At 36.2% G+C, this 22,339-nt stretch overlaps 3 protein-coding genes across 3 annotated transcripts; 2 read left to right on the top strand and 1 right to left on the bottom strand.

Annotated features, from left to right (window-relative positions):
- Window positions 1-475: 475 nt before the first annotated feature.
- Window positions 476-994, top strand: LOC131604870 (pterocarpan synthase 1-like). The gene has a single exon (XM_058877285.1). It carries the CDS (start codon window positions 476-478, stop codon window positions 992-994), a length of 519 nt encoding a protein of 172 aa, XP_058733268.1.
- A 6,729-nt stretch (window positions 995-7,723) lies between these two features.
- On the top strand, window positions 7,724-8,449 carry LOC131604869 (uncharacterized). The gene has a single exon (XM_058877284.1). The coding sequence runs from the start codon at window positions 7,724-7,726 to the stop codon at window positions 8,447-8,449; it is 726 nt and encodes a 241-aa protein (XP_058733267.1).
- Window positions 8,450-18,280: 9,831 nt separating this feature from the next.
- LOC131604868 (uncharacterized) lies at window positions 18,281-20,948 on the bottom strand. Its single transcript, XM_058877283.1, has 4 exons — window positions 20,591-20,948; window positions 20,078-20,331; window positions 19,631-20,032; window positions 18,281-19,546 (listed from the first exon to the last, which is right to left on the bottom strand). Exons 1-4 carry the CDS (start codon window positions 20,946-20,948, stop codon window positions 18,281-18,283), a joined length of 2,280 nt encoding a protein of 759 aa, XP_058733266.1.
- Window positions 20,949-22,339: the final 1,391 nt, after the last annotated feature.

The following is a 22,339-nucleotide window of genomic DNA, read 5'->3' as shown; positions in this document are numbered from 1 at the left end:
ACAACGGTAAATGAAACACATTTCATGTGAATTAATCCGGTGTTAGAGATGCATTAATTATCACCAAAACATAACTTGTCCAAGTCGGTGAGTAGAACAAGCACAAATTATAATGAGGCTAGAGAGAATCACATTAATTTATTTATGTAAATGATTTGTTCACAATATTATTCATATACTCACGTTTAAATGACTCGCATATTTATTTGAAATTAAAGTTTGTTGTAAAAAAAGCTTTAATTTTAAAGAAAGTCTTTCTTTAAGTATAAATTCTGTCCCGGATCGCCTCTATAAATTTCAACCATTTTCAGAAGCTTTTTTTTTTTTTAAATAGGCAATGGTATTAATAAAGAGCAAAAGGGTTACTCCTCCCGAATACAAGACTAAAACGGACCTCTAATCAATAGCAAGATAGAGGAAGAACATGCCACATGTGGAAATTACATTTAGAGATACTCTTGGAACACCAAAAAAAATGACGGCAAAGTTTTCAGTTCCAATATTGCTTTTCATAACCATTAACATAGCTAATGGTCAAGCTCAACCAACTCAATCAACCTTGGTGTTCTACCTACAAGATGTCGGAAAAGGACCTAAGGCAACGGTTGCTACGGTTATAGGCATCAATGGTAAGGTTTGGTCTTATAACACATTTGGAACAATATTTGTTGTTGATGATCCTGTTACATTAAGTCCTAGTTCATTTTCAACTCAAATCGGAAATGCTCAAGGTACAATTACAGTAACTTTGCAAGATGGCGCAAATGTGAACATTGTTTTGTCAATTGTGTTCAACAATGAGCAATATGCTGGTAGCACTTTGGAAATTCAAAGTACATGTCGCCAACGTGATAATTTAAGAGAGTTAGGTGTTGTTTCTGGAACAGGAAGGTTTCGATTTGCAAGAGAAATTGCTGTGCTTGAAACTATATCTTATGATCCTACAAGTAGTCAGTCTGTTATTAGGTTGACTATAACCTTGACAATACCTTGAAAACTTATGTATTTTTACATGGTTAATGCTAGTTAAAATAGAACATCATATGATGCAAGATTCATATATGTACCAATAAACTAAAATCAAAGATATCACCCTTTTATCTTATTTAGTTGTATTTTTTTCTTATTAGTATTATCTTTTATTCTATGTCCAACTTGGATTGTGATAATAGACTACTTGAAAAATATTTAATTTGTTAAATTGAACGTAATCATTTTTTTTAATAGGCAATGATATTAGAAATCGCACTAGGGGTGCAACCCCTACATCGAAAAGACTCTAAGAAGAGTTGCATTAGTTCAAAGATAATTTATACCAATCATAAAAAATAAGTCTAAAATCGGAAACACTATTACACATCCATCTCCAAGAGTAAAACATTATGTTGGATATGACCACATTAAAGGCAACCAAATGTTGGATAATAGCATTCCTCATTAACCAAATGTTCCAAATTAAAGGCAACCAAATTAAATTAAGTTTAGCTCTAGTCTTGGCTTCTTTCACCTTGTCTTGAATGCAACCGAAGTTCTTGAATACTTCAAAAGAAATTTCCACAACATTTCCCAACCAAAGAATTTTTTTTTCCCAAACCCCTTTCGATATTAAACATTGGAAGAAGAGATATTCCAAAGTTTCCGGATGATTAGTACAAAACAAGCAATCAAGAGAAGTAGCATTAGACAAACCTTTATTGGCCAAAAGGTCTTTTAGAGTCATCATATTTAATGTCATGTAGTTTTAAAATTCTAAATGTCACAATTTTGAGGTGAAGTTGTTTCTTGAAGGGGTGATGTTGGAGTTTTGTTTGAGGTTTTTGTTTTTAAATTGACTATCAAATGCTCAAATTTTGAACAACACTTTGAGGAATTTCTATAACCTTAGGTGTGCTTTGAGTAGAGGATATAGTCGCTTTAATATATTCTAGTCAAGCAAGTGACAGAGGCTCACAAAAATAAAAAGAACCAGAGCCTCAATAATAATAATTCCTTGGATAAGATGAATAAGGCAGACAATAGTATAACCAATTCTTGCACTAATTAGGGCAAGATCTAAAGTAGTAACAAAAGTGAGAAAACTAGGTATGATTATCAAGGAAACAGCAAAGGCAAAAGGATAATCACCATGAAGTATAAATATCAACAACGGGTTAGAGATAGAGAGGAGATCTTTAGCTTAGATACCATTTGGTGTTAAGGTAAAACCTTGGGAATAATGAACAAGTGTTACATGAATCAAAAAATCAGATACACACAACACCTCGAATACATCAAATAAGAAGGTTAAAATCCAGGAAATTCATACAAAGAACATCAACAACAAAAAAGTCAGTAATAGTTCCACTCGCTAAGATGATTCTGAAACTCACAATCAACAAACACAAGGAGGACATTCATAGCACAATCAACATGCAAAGAGATCAAATCAAAAATAATAATAACACATGGAATAAGAGAACAAACAAGATCAATAGATATAAGTTAGAATGTGATAGGAGAAATAAATTAAAAAGTTGGAGAGAAGAAAGAAATAAGGAAAAACATCGTGAGGTGCACAACACCATGAAGAGCCTAAGAAAATTCCTTTTATGGATACTTTATAGAGAAAGAAAAATTATTATGTAGATAGTCAGAGTAATAACATCAAGCACATGCATGAAGGGAAGAGAAACAATAAACACAATAAAGATGAAAAATCTTCCTATAAAAAATAGGGATTTAACGGTCCATTACCATGATTAGAGGTGTGCATGGTTGGTTATTTTCAAAAATCAAATCATAACTATTTTAAAACCATTTAAATGGTTTAGATTTATAATCATAACCACATTTTAATCAAAACTGGTTATAAAACCGGTTATAAATTTGGTTATGATTATATAACCGGTTTTTTTTTTAAATTTAGTTTTGAAAATTATTTTTTCCGATTTTTTTTTCAAAAAAATAATAATTTATTTTGAACATTAAAATATTTGGATTTGGATAATAACCGGATTATAACCAAATCCAAAATAATTTAACCGGTTAATAACCATTTAATTATATTCGGGTTATATGAATGAATAACCAAACCATTAATAACTAAACCGGTTAATAACCATTCAATTATATCCAGATATTTAAAAGTGATTTGGATTTGGTTATGAATTTGGACATCACAACCGGATATTTTGCACACCCCTAACAATGATTCTTCAGTGGGACATTATCATTCTCAAAAAACCCTTGATTTAAGACATAAGAGCCTCTATAAGTATTTCACCCTTAGCGTGAGAGGAGACAGATCATATTAACACACGAAATACACAAAAAGCTACATTGCTTCACATCTCACGTGAGATGTCTCTCTTATCACCGGAAAACCCCACCCACCAGAGTCTCTCACAGCAGCGGACAAACCCTAAACCACCTTACAAATACTAAAGTCTCTGACTACTATTTCTAACACAGGGTTGTCATCCATTTTGTACTTTTAAGTACAGAGACAAATAGTTGCAACTCTTGGAATAAAAATACAAATTCAAACATATGAATAATTTGTTGAACCAATACAATAAAAATGCTTTGTGGCTTGCATTTGAAATTGTGTCAACCATATTGACATTTAGGATCAATATTATAGATAAACATTAAATCTTCAGGAAGAAAATAACCTCTAACTTTGGGATGTGAGGATCATAGACATATAGAGCCTTAGATCATGTGATAGACAAACCAAGAAAGGAAGCCATGTTAAGAAGAACTGGAAACAAATGGTTAGTGATGAAAGACTAGGTTTGGGAAAACTAAACAAGTGCTAAATATGAAACATCATGTCAACCCATAAAAGCATAATTATAAGTACATTAAGGGCATGTTTAGGGATTGCAAACCGGCATGTCTGTCCCGCAAAAGCCCGCGAATAAATGAGGCGGGGCGGACATATTTGAGAGTGCGGTTGCAGAATGTTGTCCCGCCCCACAAAAAGTTAGGGCGGGGAACGCCCGCGATCATTGAACTTTTTAAGTCTAAAAAATATAAAATTGTAAAAAAAAGCTCATGCCCGTAAAAAACAGAGTGAATACATTCAAGAGAACGGACCTAAAACTTTTCCTCGCTCTGCGGGCCGAACCCGTTTTGCCACCCCTAGGCGTGTTAATTTTAGTTTTAAAAAAATGGATTTTTTTCTTTGTATTTTTAAAAATATTAAAAGGTTTTTTAGATTTGTTTTTTCTAAATTGCAAGACTGATTTTGATATCTTATAATATAAACATACATTATTGAAGATTAAAACATAGTCAAAATCGTAACTTTTACAAAAAAAAAAATTGTATCTTAGTAATGATTTATATGAAAACTATTTGAAATAGCTTTAAAATTAAATAATTTTTTGAAATTTTGATATACAATTTTTTTTTTAATAAAATGATGAAATATTTAAAATAACATTTTAAAATTAATTATTCAACCAACTAAATTTTCATTTAAAATATTTATGAAAAATTTCTTTGTAAAATATTTTTATATAAAATTATATAACACTATAAAAATCATTTTGACCTAAAACTTATAAATTTTGGTTATGAATAGTTTAAATTTGTGTTAATGAGGATAATTAATTCTGAATTGAGCGAGGGAAGTTCTAAAACTTGCTATCAAAACCCAAGAAACATGGTTTCATCGATAGCGATAAAGGTGGAAGGATATTATTAAAAGGGACACCTTCTCTACCCAACACAAAAAATTGGGTAGTGTACCTTCAATCAATCACAAAGTTCTATTTAACTTTAACACGTTTAATTAATTATAAAATAGTATAATTTTTGTTGTTTCCAAAAAGATTTACATTAAAGGTAACTTTACCCAATTTTTTGAGTTGGGTAGATAAGAATTCACCTTATTAAAATTTGATTTGGGTCGAAAAAAAAGCCTTAATATGAACATTTGAATTATCATGAATGGCGATTCGAATGGCGATTTCCGACGTGTTCCATCTTCGGCGCTTTAGGTCGAAGTTTTGAGTTGTGTCTTTGCAGCGGGTTTCGGTGGGCTTTCAAGTGGTTTTTGTTAGGGTTAACATTCATCTTTTCAATTTCGGTTTAAATTCCTGCCCTTAGGGTTAGGGACCTTGTCGAGGAGGTGGTTTGTTTTCTCTGATAAGGCCTGGTGAGCTTCATCGCATCTTTCCCCTGCAATCGTTTCTTCTCTTTGTGCCTCTGAATCGTCTTGGTTGTTCTGTTCCCTGGGTTTTGTGGGTTCTCGTTTGTTTGCGTCTTCGCTTTTCTTTGATGCAGAGTGGTGACTGGAGTAAGGTTTCGTATAACAGGCGCCCTTCGTTGAAATGGGATACCTTTCCCTTTGGTGGGCGAAACCGAAATTTACAGTGTCATGATAAGGAGGTTACTTCCATGTATGTCTCTGAGTTTCCAGAGGAGTCAACTGCTAAACATCTTTTTGAGTTGTTTGGATGTATCGGGAGTGTGGTTGAAGTCGCCATTTCTCCAAGGAGAAACTCGTTTGGGAAGAGGTCCGGGTTTGCTCGTTTCGTAGAGGTAAGGGACGGGAGGCTTCTTGCGGTTCGCTTACACAACATCATCATTGCCGGTAAGAAACTTCATGTCAATCTCCCTAGATATTGTAGGGTTCGGCAGACGGGTGTGAGGAGGATTGCAGAGTTTGTTAGAAGAGATCGCGGTAGGACTCAGGTTAGGAATGCAGGTGTGGGGTTTGGCAACACTAGGGTCGATTCTTTTAGGAATGACAAATCTTATGCTGAAGCAGTGAACAATGATTCCCCAGCAAGTGAGGTTAATGGGGTTTCGAGCAACGCGTTACGTTTCAATTCTTCTTCTGAGCGGAGAGAAAGGTTGGCCAAAGCCTATGTTGGTAGAGTCTGCATTCTAGGTTCTTCTTATAACATACAGACCCATTTCAAATTGGAGGGGGTTTATGCGGTGAAAGTGTCACCTTTAGGGAGTAATTTGTGTCTGTTAGAGGAATTAAAGGAGGGTTACATCAAAGATTTGATAGCAGAAGGGGAGAGTTGGTGGAAGTCTTGGTTTTTGGAGATAGTCAAATGGGAAGAACGATTGGTGGATGAAAGTAGGGATGTTTGGATTAGGATTTTCGGGATCCCGGTTCATTCATGGTCCGCTGATTTCTTTGTAGCAGTGGCTAATCTATGGGGGAGGTTTATTTGCTTAGACAAAACGACGGCGAAAGGTGAAACTTTTGATGTGACAAGGATCTTGATCAGTGTTCCAATTGCTGTTAAGATCCCCGATGCTGTTAATGTCGTGATTGATGAAGTTTCCTTCAAGTTGTTTGTGAGAGAGGATGCTCCGACTCAGCTCAGAACTTCCGTGAAGGATTTAAAATTGGTTCCAACTTTTGGTAGCAATTCTGTTTCGGAAGAGGATTGGGTCGTCGATGACGAGGGAGAGGATGATTTGGGGGGTTCTGCAGACGCAGTGGACAACATTGAACAATTTTCTTCGAAGCACTGTACTGAGGCCAAATCTATGAATAATTCGGCTACCATTAATCGATGGGCAGAAGGGCAAGTTTTATCCGCTGCGGCTTGTGCTCAGGTAGGGAGTTGTGAGGTTAACAGCAGCCAGGTAGTGAGGAGAAATGCTGCCGTTTTAACTGGTAACAGTCTGGATATTAGTGAATCTTTTCAATCTGTGGTGGGCTGTTCTGTTTTTGATGCAGGTGAAAAAAAATGGGGAAAAGGATTAAATACAAGAATGTGAATGGGGTGGGAAATACTAGTAGAAAATATAAGGGTGCTGGCAACATTTTTAAATCTACATGCAGTAGCACAATCAAGGAAATCGGGAAGGCAAAGGGAGTCGAATCTTTAAATGTGAGGGAGTATGGAGTTAATAGTGGTAAATCTTCGGTGTGTTATGGGAATCAATTGGAGGAGTCGGATATTCGTAGGAATAATGGAAGGCAATGGGATTTTTTAAATAGGGGTGTGGGGTATAAATTATGGGAGGCAATTGTCGAGTTGGGGGTGGTGGATGAGGAGGGAAGGAGCAAGTTAATTAGTAGGATTGAAAGTCTGGAACAAAAGAGAGAGGTGGAAGGAGAAGAAAGGAAGGAGCTTAAAAAAGGTGGGAAATGATTGTCGGTTCTTTGAACGTTAGAGGGTGAGCGAATGCGCTCAAAAGAAGGAGAATAAGTTCTTTAATTAACAAAGGCAATGCAGACATTTTTCTCATTCAAGAAACAAAAATTTCTAACATGAACGATGATTTTTCTAAAAGTCTATGGTGTAATGTGGGGATTGGGTTTTCTTTTTCTAACTTGGTGGGAAGATCGGGCGGTTTGATTACTTTATGGAAGAAGAATAAAATGGAGGTCTTGCTTAGTTTCAAAGGGGAAGGATTCTTAGGTATTAAAGTGTGTTGGAAGGAAGAATTATATTATTTTGTGAATGTTTACTCTTCGTGCGATCTTAATAAGAAGAAGGTGATGTGGGATGAAATTCTTAATTTGAAGGAGGCGTTTAGGGATGGGAAATGGATTATAGGAGGAGACTTCAATTCTATCAAGAATGTTAGAGAAAGAAAAGGGTGAGCAGGAGAGGTGAACAAAAAAGAGGCAGATCTTTTTGCGGAGTTCATTTGTAAGAGTGCTTTGGTGGATATCCCATGTAAGGGTAAAAAGTTTACGTGGTTTAGTGGAGATGGCAAGTCTATGAGTAGGATTGATTGTTTTCTTTTATCTTACAATATGGTGAATAGATGGGATGTTAGTGGTCAAATGATTGGTGCTAGGGATATTTCGGATCATTGTCCTATTTGGATAATGACGGATCAATACAATTGGGGGCCGAAACCATTTAAGTTCAATAATGAATGGTTTTCTTTTGACTCTTTCTTACCGTTCGTTGAGAAGGAGTGGATGAGTTTGAAGGTGAAAGGAAGATGGGACTTTGTTTTGAAAGAAAAACTTAAACTCTTAAAGGACAAACTCAAAAGGTGGAATAGGGATGTCTTTGGGAAGATCAATTTGGATATTGAGGAAGATGTCAACGATATTAATCTTGCCGATGAGAGGTTAGATTCCACCCCTTTTTCTATTTCTTCTTTTGAGGAAAACTTGGCTTTTAAAAAAGAGGCGACATGTGGTTTTTGGCGGAATTTGAGAATTAAAGAAAATATGCTTGTGCAAAAGTCTAGGATGAAGTGGCTTAAAGAAGGAGATACTAATAGTGGTTTTTTTCATAAAGTTATGAAACAAAGAAGATTACATAACCATATTGGTCCAATTCTAATTTCGGGAGGCATGGTGGAGTTGGTGGAGGATGTTAGGGAGGAGGTGTTCAAACATTTTGGGAATAAATTTGTTGAACCGGAAGTGACTAGACTAGTGTTAGATGGTGTTCAATTCAACACTTTAAGTAGGGAGGAGGCGAGGGGGCTTGAGAAACCTTTCCTTGAAGATGAAATAAAATAGGCGGTTTGGGAGTGTGGTGGTAATAAGAGTCCGGGTCCGGATGGTTACTCTTTTCTTTTCATTAAGAAATGTTGGCATTTTATTAAAGCAGATTTCATCAATTTCTTTAATTATTTCTTTCTTGGAAAACCGATATCTAAGGTGATCACCTCTTCTTTTTTGACGCTTGTTCCTAAATCTAATAATCCGATCGGCTTAGATGATTATCGGCCCATTTTCTTGGTGGGTTTCTTATATAAAGTGGTGGCTAAGCTTTTGCCGGGAAGAATAAAAGGAGTGCTCAATTCTATTATTTCTCCGTGTCAAAGTGCTTTCGTCCCCGGTAGGCAATTGTTAGATTGAGTGGTTGTGGCGAATGAGGTGGTGGACTATGCAAGAAAAGAATACAAGAATTGTGTTTTATTTAAGGTAGACTTTGAAAAAGCTTATGATAAGGTGAGTTAGAGTTTTTTAAGGTTTATGCTTAAAAGAATGGGGTTCGGAGAGAAATGGATGAAATGGATGGAATTATTGGTGTTTAATAGTAATATGTCTGTGCTTGTTAACGGGAGTCCAACGAAGGAATTTAAGGTGAGTAGAGGATTGAGACAAGATGATCGTTATCTCCTTTTCTTTTTGTTTTGGTGGCGGAAGGATTAACGGGGCTTGTTAGAAAATCGATTGAAGTGGGTGAATTTCAAAGCTTTAATATTAATGGGTCTTGTCCGGTGGATATTCTTCAATTTGCGGATGACACTTTAATAGTGGGAGAGGGTAATTGGAAACATGTGTGGGCTATGAGAGTCGTGCTTCGGGCTTTTGAGTTAGTGTCGGGTATTGGAATTAACTATCACAAAAGTAAGTTAATTGGCATAAATTCCAATTTACATTTTTTGGAGGCGGTTTCTCATTTTCTCTCGTGTAAAGTGGAGGATAGTAACTTTTATTTTCTCGATATTCCTATTGGGTTCAATCCTAGGAAAGAAGCCACTTGGTATCCTCTTTTGTCAAAGTTGAAGAACCGTTTGGATGGGTGGACAAATCGCTTTTTGAATATGGGAGGAAGAATTACCCTTTTAAAGTCTGTGCTTAGTTCCTTGTCCATTTTTTGGATGTCTTTTTACAAATTACCAAGTAAGGTTGCTAAGAGGATTAATGGCATTCAAAGCAAATTTTTATGGGGTGGAGTAGAAGAAAGAAGAAGAATTCATTGGATAAAGTGGGAGGATGTTACTTTACCCTTGAATAAAGGGGGGTTAGGAGTCAAAAATATCGTTTTGTTCAACTTGGCTCTTCTTAACAAATGGAGATGGCGGATTCTTAAAGGGGCAAATTCGTTGTGGCATAAAGTGTTGCATGTTCGTTATGGAGATTTGTCTTTGAAAATGTGCGGTGGAGGAGAGGAAAAGAAAGTTTTCTCAAGATGCTCTTTTTGGTGGAAGGATTTAATTAAGATTATCCCTCTGTCATCTTTTGACCCTTTTATTGCTCATTGTAGGTTCTCGATTCATAATGGTTTTTCTACCCCTTTTTGGGAGGCCAAGTGGTTGGAGGGATGTACTTTGAAAGAACATTTCCCAAATTTGTACAAGATCTCATGTCTTAAGAATGTATCCATGGCGGCCATGGGTGGATGGGTGGAAGGAGAGTGGAAATGGGGGGATTTTGGATTATGTGATATGGGAGTGGAAGAGATGATCTTAGGGGAGGAAGCGGTGGCGTTGAAAGGGCGAGTGGAGGCGTTTAGAGGTTGGTTAGAAGGAAAGGATAACGTTGTGTGGGAAAAAAGCTTGAATTCGGAATTTTCGGTGGCGTCTTGCTATAATTTTTATGATAATATCCATATTCCGTTCGGTCCTCCCAATAGGAATGATGTTGCTTTCGGGTTTTTATGGAGGTTGGAGGTCCCGATGAAGATCATGGCTTTCGGATGGAGACTATTTCATAATAGGCTTCCGATGAAGGACTTGTTGGTGCTTCAAGGTATTTCTATTCCTTTTGATGACTTAAAGTGTTCTTTTTGTGGATATTGTGTGGAAAGTTGTAGTCATTTATGTTTTAGTTGTTGGGTGGTTAAAAAGATTTGGAGTGAAATTGCTTTTTGGGTGGGTAAAGAGGATAGAGTAGACAAAGAGTGTATGTCGAATTTTATGGATTGGCACTCATTTTTTTATAGCAAAAAGGTGAAGGAGAGGAAATTAGGTGTTGTTTGGTTGGCTATTACTTGGAGTTTATGGTTGATTAGGAACGGAAGTAGTTTCCGGAAGGAAGATTGGAATGTGAATAATATCGTTTGGAATATTAAGCATTTGGTTTGGAAGTGGTCATTTTGTGGAAAAATTACACACCCCAATTACTCTTTCTACGATTTTTGCAAGGACCCTTTGTACTTTTTATCGTAGTAGCAATTGGTTATGTAATTTTTTCTTTTTGCTGGGTCTTGTCCCGTGTATTTGTGTAATCGGGTTGGAGAACCCTTAGTTCTCCCTTATATGAATATCTTGCTTACACAAAAAAAAAATTACATTTGAGGAATGTTCAATATAGGAATGGACATATGAGAAAGAATATGCATTGCTAATATTTTTTTCAATGTCCCCTTAGCTATAGCTAAATTGTATAATGATTCTAAAATTTTGAACACATAGCAACAAATTAGGGAGAGAAACGAGGACCCCTCGAAGATATGCTTCAATAGATCTTTAACATTGAGAATATAGTTGTAACTTTTGGAATAAAACTACAAACTCAATGCATATGAATAATTTGTTGAACCAATACAATAAAAATGCGTTGTGCCATGCATTTGAAGTTGTATCAAAAATATTAACATTGAGGATCAATAATATAGATTAACATGAAACCTTCTGGTTGAAAGGAATCCCTAGCTTTGGAAAGTAGGAATCATAAGCATATAGAGCCAAAGACTATGTGGTAGACAGACCAAGAAAGGAAGCGACGTCAAGAATAATGGGAAACAAATTGTTGGTGGTGATAGACTAGGCTTGGGAACACTAAAGAAGTGCTCGGGTGCAGTTACCGTGCATAGATAAAAATCTATGCACCATGCATAGATTATTATGGACCCTTGGATCATTGGATCAAATTCTAGACATCAATTGTTATTAATCAATACTCAATACTCACCACTCAATACTCAATATTCAATACTCAATACTGGATTAAAAACATGATCCAATGGCTTATGTAGGCTTATGCATGGTGCATAAGGAAAATCCTTACGCATATTAGCCAAAGCCGAAGTGCTCTATATCAAACATCTTGTCAACCCATGGAAAGTGTAATCATATTATAAATACCTTACCGCTTATAGTTTTCACCATGGATAGTTGCCATTCCACGGTAGTTAGCTAGAATTGGTGAGGGGAAATTCTAAAATTTCATGTCTAAACCTAAGAAACATAGCTTCATCGGTCATAATAGAATGGAAGGACAATATGAAAATTGTTCTTGGATTAACAACGAAGCCATTCGAGAAACATTCAAGATAGGAATAGACATATGAGAAAGAACATACAATGTTATATATGTTGGTTGAAGTGTAATTGCATCTTCAGTATTGTTAGTTTATTTGGGTCATGTATTAGGCTTTAGCTAGTTGATTTAATATAGGTTTAGTATATATTGCATTTTTGCAATGTAATGTTATAGAGTAGAATTATTTATTGTAACTGTTTTCCAACTGAGTAAAAGTTAGTTACATATCCTCTTTTTTCTCTCTCTTCATCACCATCTTCCTCATCTTCATCTTCAACCTTAAGTTCCAACAATTGATATCTAGAGCTCTGGTTCAGATCCACGGAAAGGGAAGTACGAGTGTACGTGAGGTGTGTGATTATTTTGATTTCAGATTCACTCAATTTACAGTAAATTGAAGACCAGAATCGTATCAGAATCACATTTCTTGATTTTGAGAGATCGGGAAACACGAGTGTTTGGTGAGATCTAAATGATTTCTTGCATAATATCGAAGATGAATGGTGGAAACAATAGTTTGAATTTAAACCTTCCGGTGTTTGATGGAAATAATTGGAATCCGTGGATGATTCGGATGGGTGTGTTGTTTGGCGCTCAATATGTGCTTGTTCTCGTCAACGACTGTTACACGCATGTTGTTGCGGATGCAACGAAAGCGCAAATAAATGTGCAACAAAAAACAAAGAAGAAGGATCATAAAGTGTTGTTTTACATCCATCAATGCGTGGATGCGAATGTGTTTGAGAAGATCTCTGATTTGACGACCACAAAGGCTGCGTGGGACACACTAGTACGGTGCTATGGCGGTGACGCATCAATGAAGAAGGTGGAGCTTTAGTCTATACGTATGTAGTTTGAGAATCTCAACATGAAGAACAATGAGAAGGTACCTAAGTACATCTCCAGAGTGACTCTGATCACTAATGAGATGAAAGCTTGTGGAGAAACGCTCTCAGAACAAGTGATTATTGAAAAGGTACTGAGATCACTTACTCCTCAATTTGATTACATTATTGTAGCTATTGAACATTCTAAGGATCTGAGCACCATGTGAATTGAAGAACTGCAAAGTAGTCTAGAAGCACAAGAGTTGCGTCTAACTAAGGGGACCTCTGAGAGAGAGGTATAGCAGGCTTTGAAGGCGTCTTCTGGTAGGAAGAGTCATAAGCCTTTTTTTCAGAAGCCAAGAAGAAACATGGTGGTTCTCAAAAGTCAGAAGCGTCTAATTCTAATAAAAAGAAACATCACACGGGAAGAGAGAAGCTTGACAAGAAGAAGATTCAATTATAATATTGTAAGAATGTTGGCCGTTATGCTTTTGAGAGTTGGTCAAACAAAGGATAGAAGTTAGAAGGAGCAAACATAGCTAGAGAGTCTGATGATGAACCTCTAATATTGATGGCTTCTGATTTTGACTATAGTGAATGGCCATAATTGTGGTATATGGATATTGGCTACTTAAATCACATAATTAGAAACAAATAATGGCTGATAGACTTTGACTCCAGAAAGAGGAAAAAGATTAGATGTGCTGATGATAAGTTCCTTAATGCCAAAGTAATAGGAAATTCCAAAATTAAAGTGAAGAATGGTAAAACTGTTTTGATCAAAGATATTTGCTATGTTTCGTACATGAAGAGAAATCTAATGAGTGCAGGTCAAATAATTGAGAAAGGTTTCTTAATTACTATGAAGGGCAGTCTCTTGAAGTTGTATGATTTTGATCTGAAGCTGATTATGCAATATGAGTAGGGAAGCAATAAAATATTCAAGGTTTATGTGGAGACAACTGAAACTAAATGCCTTAGTGCATAAACCGCTGAAGGTGACAATGAGTTGTGGCATACGAGATTGGGGCATCTGAACTTCAGAAGCTTGGGGCATCTGAATTCTAAGAAGATGGTACATGGCATTCCAAAGATTGTGAAGCCTAATAAGTCATGTGAGATATTCATGAAAGGTAACCAACCAAGATTGTCATTTGCATCAGAAGTAGTTCCAAGATCAAAGCATGCTTTAGGATTTTTGCACTCTGATATGTGTGGGTCATTCCCCGAACCTTCATTTGGAGGAAACAAGTATTTTGTGTCATTTGTGGATGATTTCACAAGAATGATATGTGTAGAACTCATCAAGTTTAAGCATGAGGTATTTACTAAGTTTAAGAAGTTTAATGTGAAGGCAGAAAGTCAGAGTGGTCAAAACCTGAAGATTCATAACTGATGGTGGAGGTGAGTATAACTCTACTGAGTTCAGACAGTTTTGTGAAGAAAATAGAGTAGAGCATGAACTGACAGCTCTGTATACTACACATTATAATGCTATTGTTGAAAGAAGAAATCGTACTTTGCTAGATATTACAAAGAGCATGCTAAAGGATAAGAAGCTACCTCACTCGTTATAGGAAACACATGTGTATGTGAGGTGTGTTATTGTTTTGATTTTAGATTCATTCAATTTACAGTGGATTGAAGACTAGAATCGTATCAGAATCACATTTCTTGATTTTGAGGGATTAAGAAACACGAGTGTTTGGTGAGATCTTAGTGACTTCTTGCATAATATCGAAGATGAATGATGGAAACGGTAGTTTGAATACAAAAATTGTGGTGTTTTATGGAAAGTGAAGTTTTGGAACTTACAAAACAAATGTTAAGACTGATGTCCTAACAACTCACAATGTCAAGTTAGATGTTATAACATCTGCTGACAGACAGTACAAATATCAAAACTTAAATAAACTATAAAATGATAAATAACATAGTAAATTGTTAACCCAGTTCAGTGCAACAACACCTAATTTGGGGGGTACCAAACTAGGAAGAAAAATCACTATAATAGTATTAGTTCAAAGCCTAAACAATCCCAGATTACAACTTTTTTCCTAATCATTAACTCGTGCAACTTCTACCTGGAAATCAACATCTAGATGTGAGAAATCACCATATCACTTTGCATCACCTCAGTGATAAAAACAGTCACACACCTTGTGACCAGAGGAACCAAATAGAAAGACTAAACTTTCAAATAACCAATACTTGATCTTTATTAAAAGCTTCAATCAAGAATAATACTCAACTCTTATGCTTAAAATCTTTAAGAGTGAGAACAATAACTTGACAACCAGTCAAGTAACAATCACACTACCTCAATGTATCATAAGATACATGCGTGACACACAAACAAAAAACACAAGGAGCTTGAACTCCTTTTAAAACCTAAACCCTTATTTCACCCACAGTTTTCTTCTTGTAAAAGCTTGCTATACTAGGTTTAGCAAGTTCTTTCTATAGACTCTTGCAGTATGGGCTCAGATTTCTGGATAAAATACTATCTTCTCTTTTTTCAATCAGCTGCAAGATCTTCACCAAAAATAGGAAAAAATTAAATCAAATCAAATCTTAGTTTCCTAAAAAAGTCTCAATGATTCTTTTTCTGAAACTACATCAATCTCTATTTATCCTAAAAACTCCATTATTGGTTGCGCCTGTATGAGTGTTTGAATATTCTAGAAACTCATATTTTTCAATCATATCTTCAAGGATTAAAATATGTTTGAATTGTGATGATATTTTGGTATAGTATGTCACAACTACTGACAGAACCTATCATGACAGTTGGTCAAGATGTTTCAACATCTTGCTCTACATCAGTTAAAAACCATATTTTAGCAAAATTATGCCAATCATAAAACCATGGTACTAACAATCTCCCCCTTTGGCAAATTTTGGCTAAAACAACCAAAGCACAGTTATGTCCCGGAGATAGGAATAAAACCAGAACTACATGCCATGTAATCTTACATCAAACTGCAAACAGAAATATATATGAGATACACGGCAGTTACACAAAAGTCTTCTTCTTCAAGGCTCTTCAGAAGTCAAATGTTTAGACATATGGTCTGACATCATAGCTCTTTGGAGATTGTGCAATCAGACAGGTCCATTGCCCCCTGTCATAGAGACCTAATGCTCCATTTCAAAGGGAAAACCAAATATGAACTACCCAAGAAGTTAAGTTTGCCATGTTAGCTGTCTCTGAACCTGTGAATATAGAAGACGCACATCAAGAAGAAAATACTGGTGAAAGCCATGAAAGAAGAACTTAAGGCTATATAAAGAAACCAGACTTAGGAGTTGACTGGGCTTCCAAAGGAGAAGAAAGCCATCAATGTCAGATAGGTTTTCAAGGTGAAGTTGAAGCAAAGTGGATCAATTTCTAAACACAAATCAATGTTAATAGCTAAAGGTTTTCTTCAGACACCTAGGCTAGATTACTTTGAGGTATTTGCATCTGTAACTAGACATAAAACACTCAGGTTTGTGATTGTTGTAGCTGCTAATAGGAATTGGCCTATGATACATTTGAATTGTTATTTCTGAAAGGTCCATCAAAAGATGAATTTTATATGTCACAACCACCTGGATTTATATAAAGAATAACAAAGGGATGGTGTACAAGTTGGATAAAGCCTTGTAGGGATTAAAGAAAGCTCTCAAAGCTTGAAATTTAAAGATTAATTCATTTTTCAAGAAGAAGGGGATTCACAAATGTTAGATGGAATATTGTGTTTATGTTCAGCATACTTCTAAAGGCAATATGATTCTGATATATCTCTATGTTGATGACATATCGCTGACTGGAAGTTGTTGTGAAGAGATAGTCAAGTTCAAGAAGGTGCTGATGAATGAGTTTGAGATGACTGATTTGTAAAATAGGGTATATTTTCTAGGGATGTGGATTTTGTACTCTGAGAAGGGTATACTTTTGCATCAGCTAGAATATGAACTTGAACTTCTTAAGAGATTTGAGTTAACAAATTGCAAGTCTGCAATCACACCAGCTCAGACGAATCACAAGTTGGATTCTAATGTTGAGGATGATTGAAAATTCTAGTAACTCACGATGGATGTCGTAACGGATGTTATGACATCCACTTCAAAACTGATAATAAAATTTTGCAAAGAGTAAACAAAAATAGTAAAACACACTGGGAATTGTTTACCCAGTTTGGTGTACAACAACACCTACTCTGGGGCTACCAAGCCAGGGAGGAATCCACTATAAGTAGTATTAATTCAGAGCTAAACAACCAGTTTACTCTCCTCACTTAAGACCTACCCAATGCAATCTCAATCTAATTCTAGACCTGAGTTCCTACTCACTCCCCCTCAATCACAACAGTGATAACAAATAGAAAACTATGAAAAGCAAATTGGAGACACACTCCAAACAAATGTTGATCTTGCTTAAAAGCTTCAATCAAGAGACACAACACTCGTGCTTAAAAGCTTAGAGTGACACAACAAATTACAACTCAAAAACACCCTAGTCCAATGCAATCATCAAGGTGATAATTGCTTGGCTCACAAGAAACACTAAGAACAATTAACACAGAACACACATGTCGCAGCAAGCGCGTTCTTCAAAATGGACAGAATTTCTCACGCAAAAATATCTGCCTCTGAAAGTAGGATTAGCAATCTTCTTATAGGCAGCACTTGGGCCTCGGGCCTTCCAAAGATAAATTAGGGTTAACCAATTTAACCTAATTTCCACATTATCAGGGCGTTAACACATATTCTGTAGACAAGATCTTCTACTGATAACCATTCAGCAAAATATGTGGTTTCCTAAAATATAGCTTGAGATTAATAAGGAAACATAACAGTAAAACATAACAGCCACTGCTGTCAGATACTGATGTCATGACATCGAGCATGACATCCAACTAAATTCTGTATTAGCTCAAACATACAAAACCTTGCATAACACTATACACAGCATGTCATGACCTTAGTCAAGACATCACACATACATGAATGTTTTACCATAAGATGCAGCCAATATGAAAACATCTACAAACTCCCCCTTTGGCAAATTTTTGGCTAAAACAACCTGTCACCATATCAGAGATTCCATGAGGCAGCTGAAAAGAACATATCACACAACCAGTCAAGCATAATAGCTAATACACTTCCAGAAACACACACCTCTATGCTATCTCATCAGAAACAGCTATACTACCACATCAGATCAATCTTCATCACTACACACATCTATACTACCACAAAAGCATACAACTATCATCACACACTCATACTACCAATCATAGATCAACACAACTGACTGCAGAAATAAACTGCCGGAGTAAACTTCCAGAAATAAACTTCATTCAACATCATCATCTAACAACAATTGTTGGGCACACATTCAATTGTTATGGGGTGACACACTACACACTACTCCCCCTTTTTTCCAGAAATGTTGCCAAAGAAATCTTGATATTCAATTAAGTACAGGCCAGAAAACAGAGAAACAAAGAACACTTAAAATTCATTGTACACGGATGCTCTAGTCATTAGACTCATAGTCATTGGATCCATTCCCATCAGATTCTTCATCTGTGCCATCATCTATACTTACATCTACTTCAACTTCTTCATCTGATCCTGCCATTCTTCCATCACCAACATCATCAGGTTCAGCCTGTTCGTCACTTCCCTCAGCATCCTGTTCATTCATATCAGTGTCAGCAAACTTAGCTCCTTCATCCATCTCAAGAGAGCTGATCAAATTCTCAAGGGTCAGCTTTCTGGACTCCAGTTCCTTGCATGTCTCCTTGAGCATAGCAATCACAACATCTTTACATGTAAGTGTGTTGTCTTTGGATGTTCCAGCTGATGTTGTGACAATGTCAGGAACATGGGTTCCTTCAAATAGCTTGTAGTGAAATGATAGAGCACTTTCTCTCTTGCAAACAGAATCATTTTCACTTAGGATATTAGGAAACTGGTCCAAAATTATACCACATATGATAGATGGGAAGGCAATAGGACCTTTCACACTAAAACTTCCTGCATGCTTCATTGTCTGATCAAATATGTAAGTACCATTGTCAAACTTGGTCTCGGTTCCAACAACATATATAAACTTTCCGACCAAAGTAGCAACAGTTGACTTGTGGTTTGTGGGCACCCTGTTAGCAGCTCCAATCTTGTGTAGCATTGCATACTTTATGCTGAGCTTGCTTGCAGAAAGTTTTCCCTTCAGGGGCCAGCCTTTCACCTGCTTAGCAGTGATTACCTCACATATTTTTTTGTTAGACACCTCCAGCTCAGATTGAGCTTCATCAGATCTTCCAAGAAAATTGTTGATAACAGTTGAGGAGAAGATAACACACTTTCCTCTCACATACACTTTCCTAAAATTCTTTGATTTTCTATCAGCACAGTCTTTTGATAGATTCGCAATGAACTCTTTTACCAGCATTTCATAGCACTTAGGAAAATGAACAACGGTTTTCATTAGCCCAGCTTTATGAATCAGGTCCATGATTTCCTTATTCTCAAGGGCATTCTGAGCTAACTCCCTTTCCAAGGCTAACCTCTTGTGGTAGACATATTTCCACCTATTGACACTAGAAGGAACATGAAAAGAGATATTATCAATGGGTACCTGAGGAACACTAGCAGCAAGCTTGCTAGTTGTTAGCTTCTTCCTTAGTGGAATGTCTTGGACATCAACAGCAACATGAGAGTCAGAGTCAATAATAGCTTGAGCCTTCCTTTTCTTGAGGACCAACTTGCTCCAAGATTTGGTAGGACAAACAGAAACACTCTAAGATACAACTCTGATCTTAATGGGACATGTAGATGTACTTTTCTTCTTGATAAAGTCAGCAGAGGGACTTTTAAGAGCAACCTTTCTCTTGGGAGAACTTTGTACAACAGCCTTACCTTTCCTCCTAGTCATGAGCCTTTTGGCTATGCTAGGGTTCACAACAGTTACCAGATCATTATCAGAATAGTTATCAAGGTCCACAACATGTGTGCCTGTACTAGTAGCAGTACCTGTACCAGCATCAGCACCAGTATCCCCAAAGTCATTAACATCCTCAGTGACATCTGCATCATGATTGTCTTTTTGAACATCATCACCACTATCTTTCTCCTCAGTCATTTGTATACCACCACCAGGAGTGTGTACATCATCATCAACCATGTGGGCATCATCATCATTAGAGGACTTCCCTATGATGTTTGCCCTAGGTACAACAGCGGGTTCAGGAATCTCAGTTTGCAGAGGAACAGATATCCCAGGGACCTGATGTTACTCATCCAAGATACGAATAACAATTTTGGTAATGACTTCGTAGACATTCTTTGATCCTTCCTTGGGTAAGTTTGCATGAGAAGTGGACGATGAAGGATTATCGCCCTTAGCTCGAACATTTTCCTTGGGTCTTCTTGCATGTAGAGTTCGAGATTTCTTGATCTTCAGATCATCAGTGCTAACCATTCTTAAAGGAGTAACATTAAGAACTTGATTAGGGTTAACCGGTTCAGTTCTTGGAACGGAGTGAGGAGAATTGGTGGGGGACAACTTCTTGGGAGAGGAAGAATCTGATTGTTGCGACATCTTGAAGTATTTCAGAAAAAAAATTGAGACACAATTGTGGAGAGTGAGAGGACAGTTCAAGAACAAATTTGTGTTGTTGAATACAATAGGGTAGTGAGCAGCCTTTTGGTGTGATGGAGAAATAAGAAGGAACTTGATATAGTAATCAATTAGGGGATATTTCAAATATTGAATAATTAGAAAGCCCAACCCCAAATAGAATTAGTTGCTATAATTCCTCATGAAGACAAATGCCTAACTTACCCCTTAACTTTTCAAATTGATTTGCATCTAAGGCGTTTGTAAAAATATCAGCAATCTGAAGATCAGTGGCCAAATTCTCCAATGTAATAACTTTGTCTTTCACAAGATCTTTAATGAAGTGATGTCTAATGATATTGCAGAATAATGTTACGACATCCTCTTTGACATCATACTTAGAAGCACTTTGTTGTATCCACCCTAATTGAGACCAGTCATTATGTGCAGTTATGTGATCAACTTCAGTAGAGGAGATAGATACACAGTTTAGTTCATTGTTAAGCCGAGGTGTCTGATAGTTTTCAACGAGAACACATCCATTTGAGATGTCTGTACCCTTCTTATGAATCACAACAATCATCAGATTTACAAACTCATTTGTGATAATGAGGGTGTCATACCCCAAAATTTGCCCATCATATTTTGACTTACCTGACTTTCAAATGTTCAGAACTATGCAAGTATTTGACTCACTTACCTGTCTCCTAAGCAACAAGCCTCTAACTAGGGTTTTGTCTCTCTCCAAGTAAAATTAGGTTCTGATACCTCAGGTGGACTTTATGGCCTCTCATATGCTTCAAATTATCCTCATGTCAATTTTCAAGCCCTGATTCATAAGATTACTCATTCAACTTCTCAAATGGTCAACAGTCGACCAGTTTGACCTAAAGGTCAACTATGGTCAAATCACAGTCAAAACTCTTGATTTTTGGTCAACATCAACATTTTGAAGTTGCATTCATCATTTGATAAAGGGTTGATTATGATTCATCAAGGAAATCTCAAAAATCACCAAAAGTTCAAGTTCTTAAATTAGGGTTACTAGGAGAAAGTCAACCCAACTTTGATTGGCCATAACTTTCACATGGTTCATTAGAAATTTGCCAAACAAAGCTCATTATCAAGGAAATTTAGTTCTCTACAACTTTGATGTTGGGCCCAAGACCAAGAAATGCACCATTTGGTAAATATGGACCAAAACATTACAGGTCCTTCTAGAAGCTCGCAAAAAGCTGTTTTTTCCAGGACTAATATCATCAAGGTAAAATCCCCAAATGCAAAATATGTTCCAAAGTGGCTTATAGAGGACATCTTGAGATTTCCAAAAATTCCTAGAAAAGTTCCATATCATACAAATTGAGAGAGTTATGCATTGATGAAGTTGACCAATTTTGGAGAAATGCACAAAAGTCAATGTGAGCAAAATGGACTTTTTGGGCCAATGGGCATAAGATATGGATTGAAAACGTTTCAATGGGCTTTATAAGCATTCTTAAACTAATTATTTTATTTTTATAGCATTTCTTTTATTTATTTGAATTTTAATTCATTTAAATACTAATAAATCATGTAAAATATGAAATAATTAGTTTAAATCAAAGATTTGATTTTTAATCAATTCCTATCATCTAAAAGGCCAAATATAGACACAATTTCGTGAGAGATATGTTTGGAAAGGGAATTGAACCAAAATAGAAAGGTTTGAAGAATTTCCAATCAAATATTTCTCACCAATCAATCCATTCTTTCTTCAAACTTTTTAACGAAATTTTCTTAATCAAATCTGACTCAATATCATCCAATAAGCCATGATTAAAAGCCAAATATGCATTAAATAGGAATTAGCCCAAAAACATAAAGATTTTCATGCATATTTATTCAAAATTCCAAGTCACCAAACAAGCAAGGATCCAAGCCCATGACTTGACCTAATATGCTCCATTATATATACATAACATCTTCAGCCTCATG

This window comes from Vicia villosa, linkage group LG5 (assembly GCF_029867415.1).
Source record: "Vicia villosa cultivar HV-30 ecotype Madison, WI linkage group LG5, Vvil1.0, whole genome shotgun sequence".
NCBI classification, from domain to species: domain Eukaryota; kingdom Viridiplantae; phylum Streptophyta; class Magnoliopsida; order Fabales; family Fabaceae; genus Vicia; species Vicia villosa.
This window is presented reverse-complemented; position numbering and strand designations above follow the sequence as displayed.

What these genes read in the sequence shown, in the direction of transcription:
- LOC131604870 (XM_058877285.1), top strand. Translation starts at nt 476, where the DNA reads ATGACGGCAAAGTTTTCAGTTCCAATATTGCTTTTCATAACCATTAAC.
- LOC131604869 (XM_058877284.1), top strand. Translation starts at nt 7,724, where the DNA reads ATGGTGAATAGATGGGATGTTAGTGGTCAAATGATTGGTGCTAGGGAT.
- LOC131604868 (XM_058877283.1), bottom strand. Translation starts at nt 20,948, where the DNA reads ATGATTGTTGTGATTCATAAGAAGGGTACAGACATCTCAAATGGATGT. An exon ending in TCAATTTGAAAAGTTAAGGG is followed by an intron (nt 20,332 to 20,590) that starts GTAAGTTAGGCA and finishes CGCAACAATCAG; the next exon opens with ATTCTTCCTCTCCCAAGAAG. An exon ending in GATCAAAGAATGTCTACGAA is followed by an intron (nt 20,033 to 20,077) that starts GTCATTACCAAA and finishes GAGTAACATCAG; the next exon opens with GTCCCTGGGATATCTGTTCC.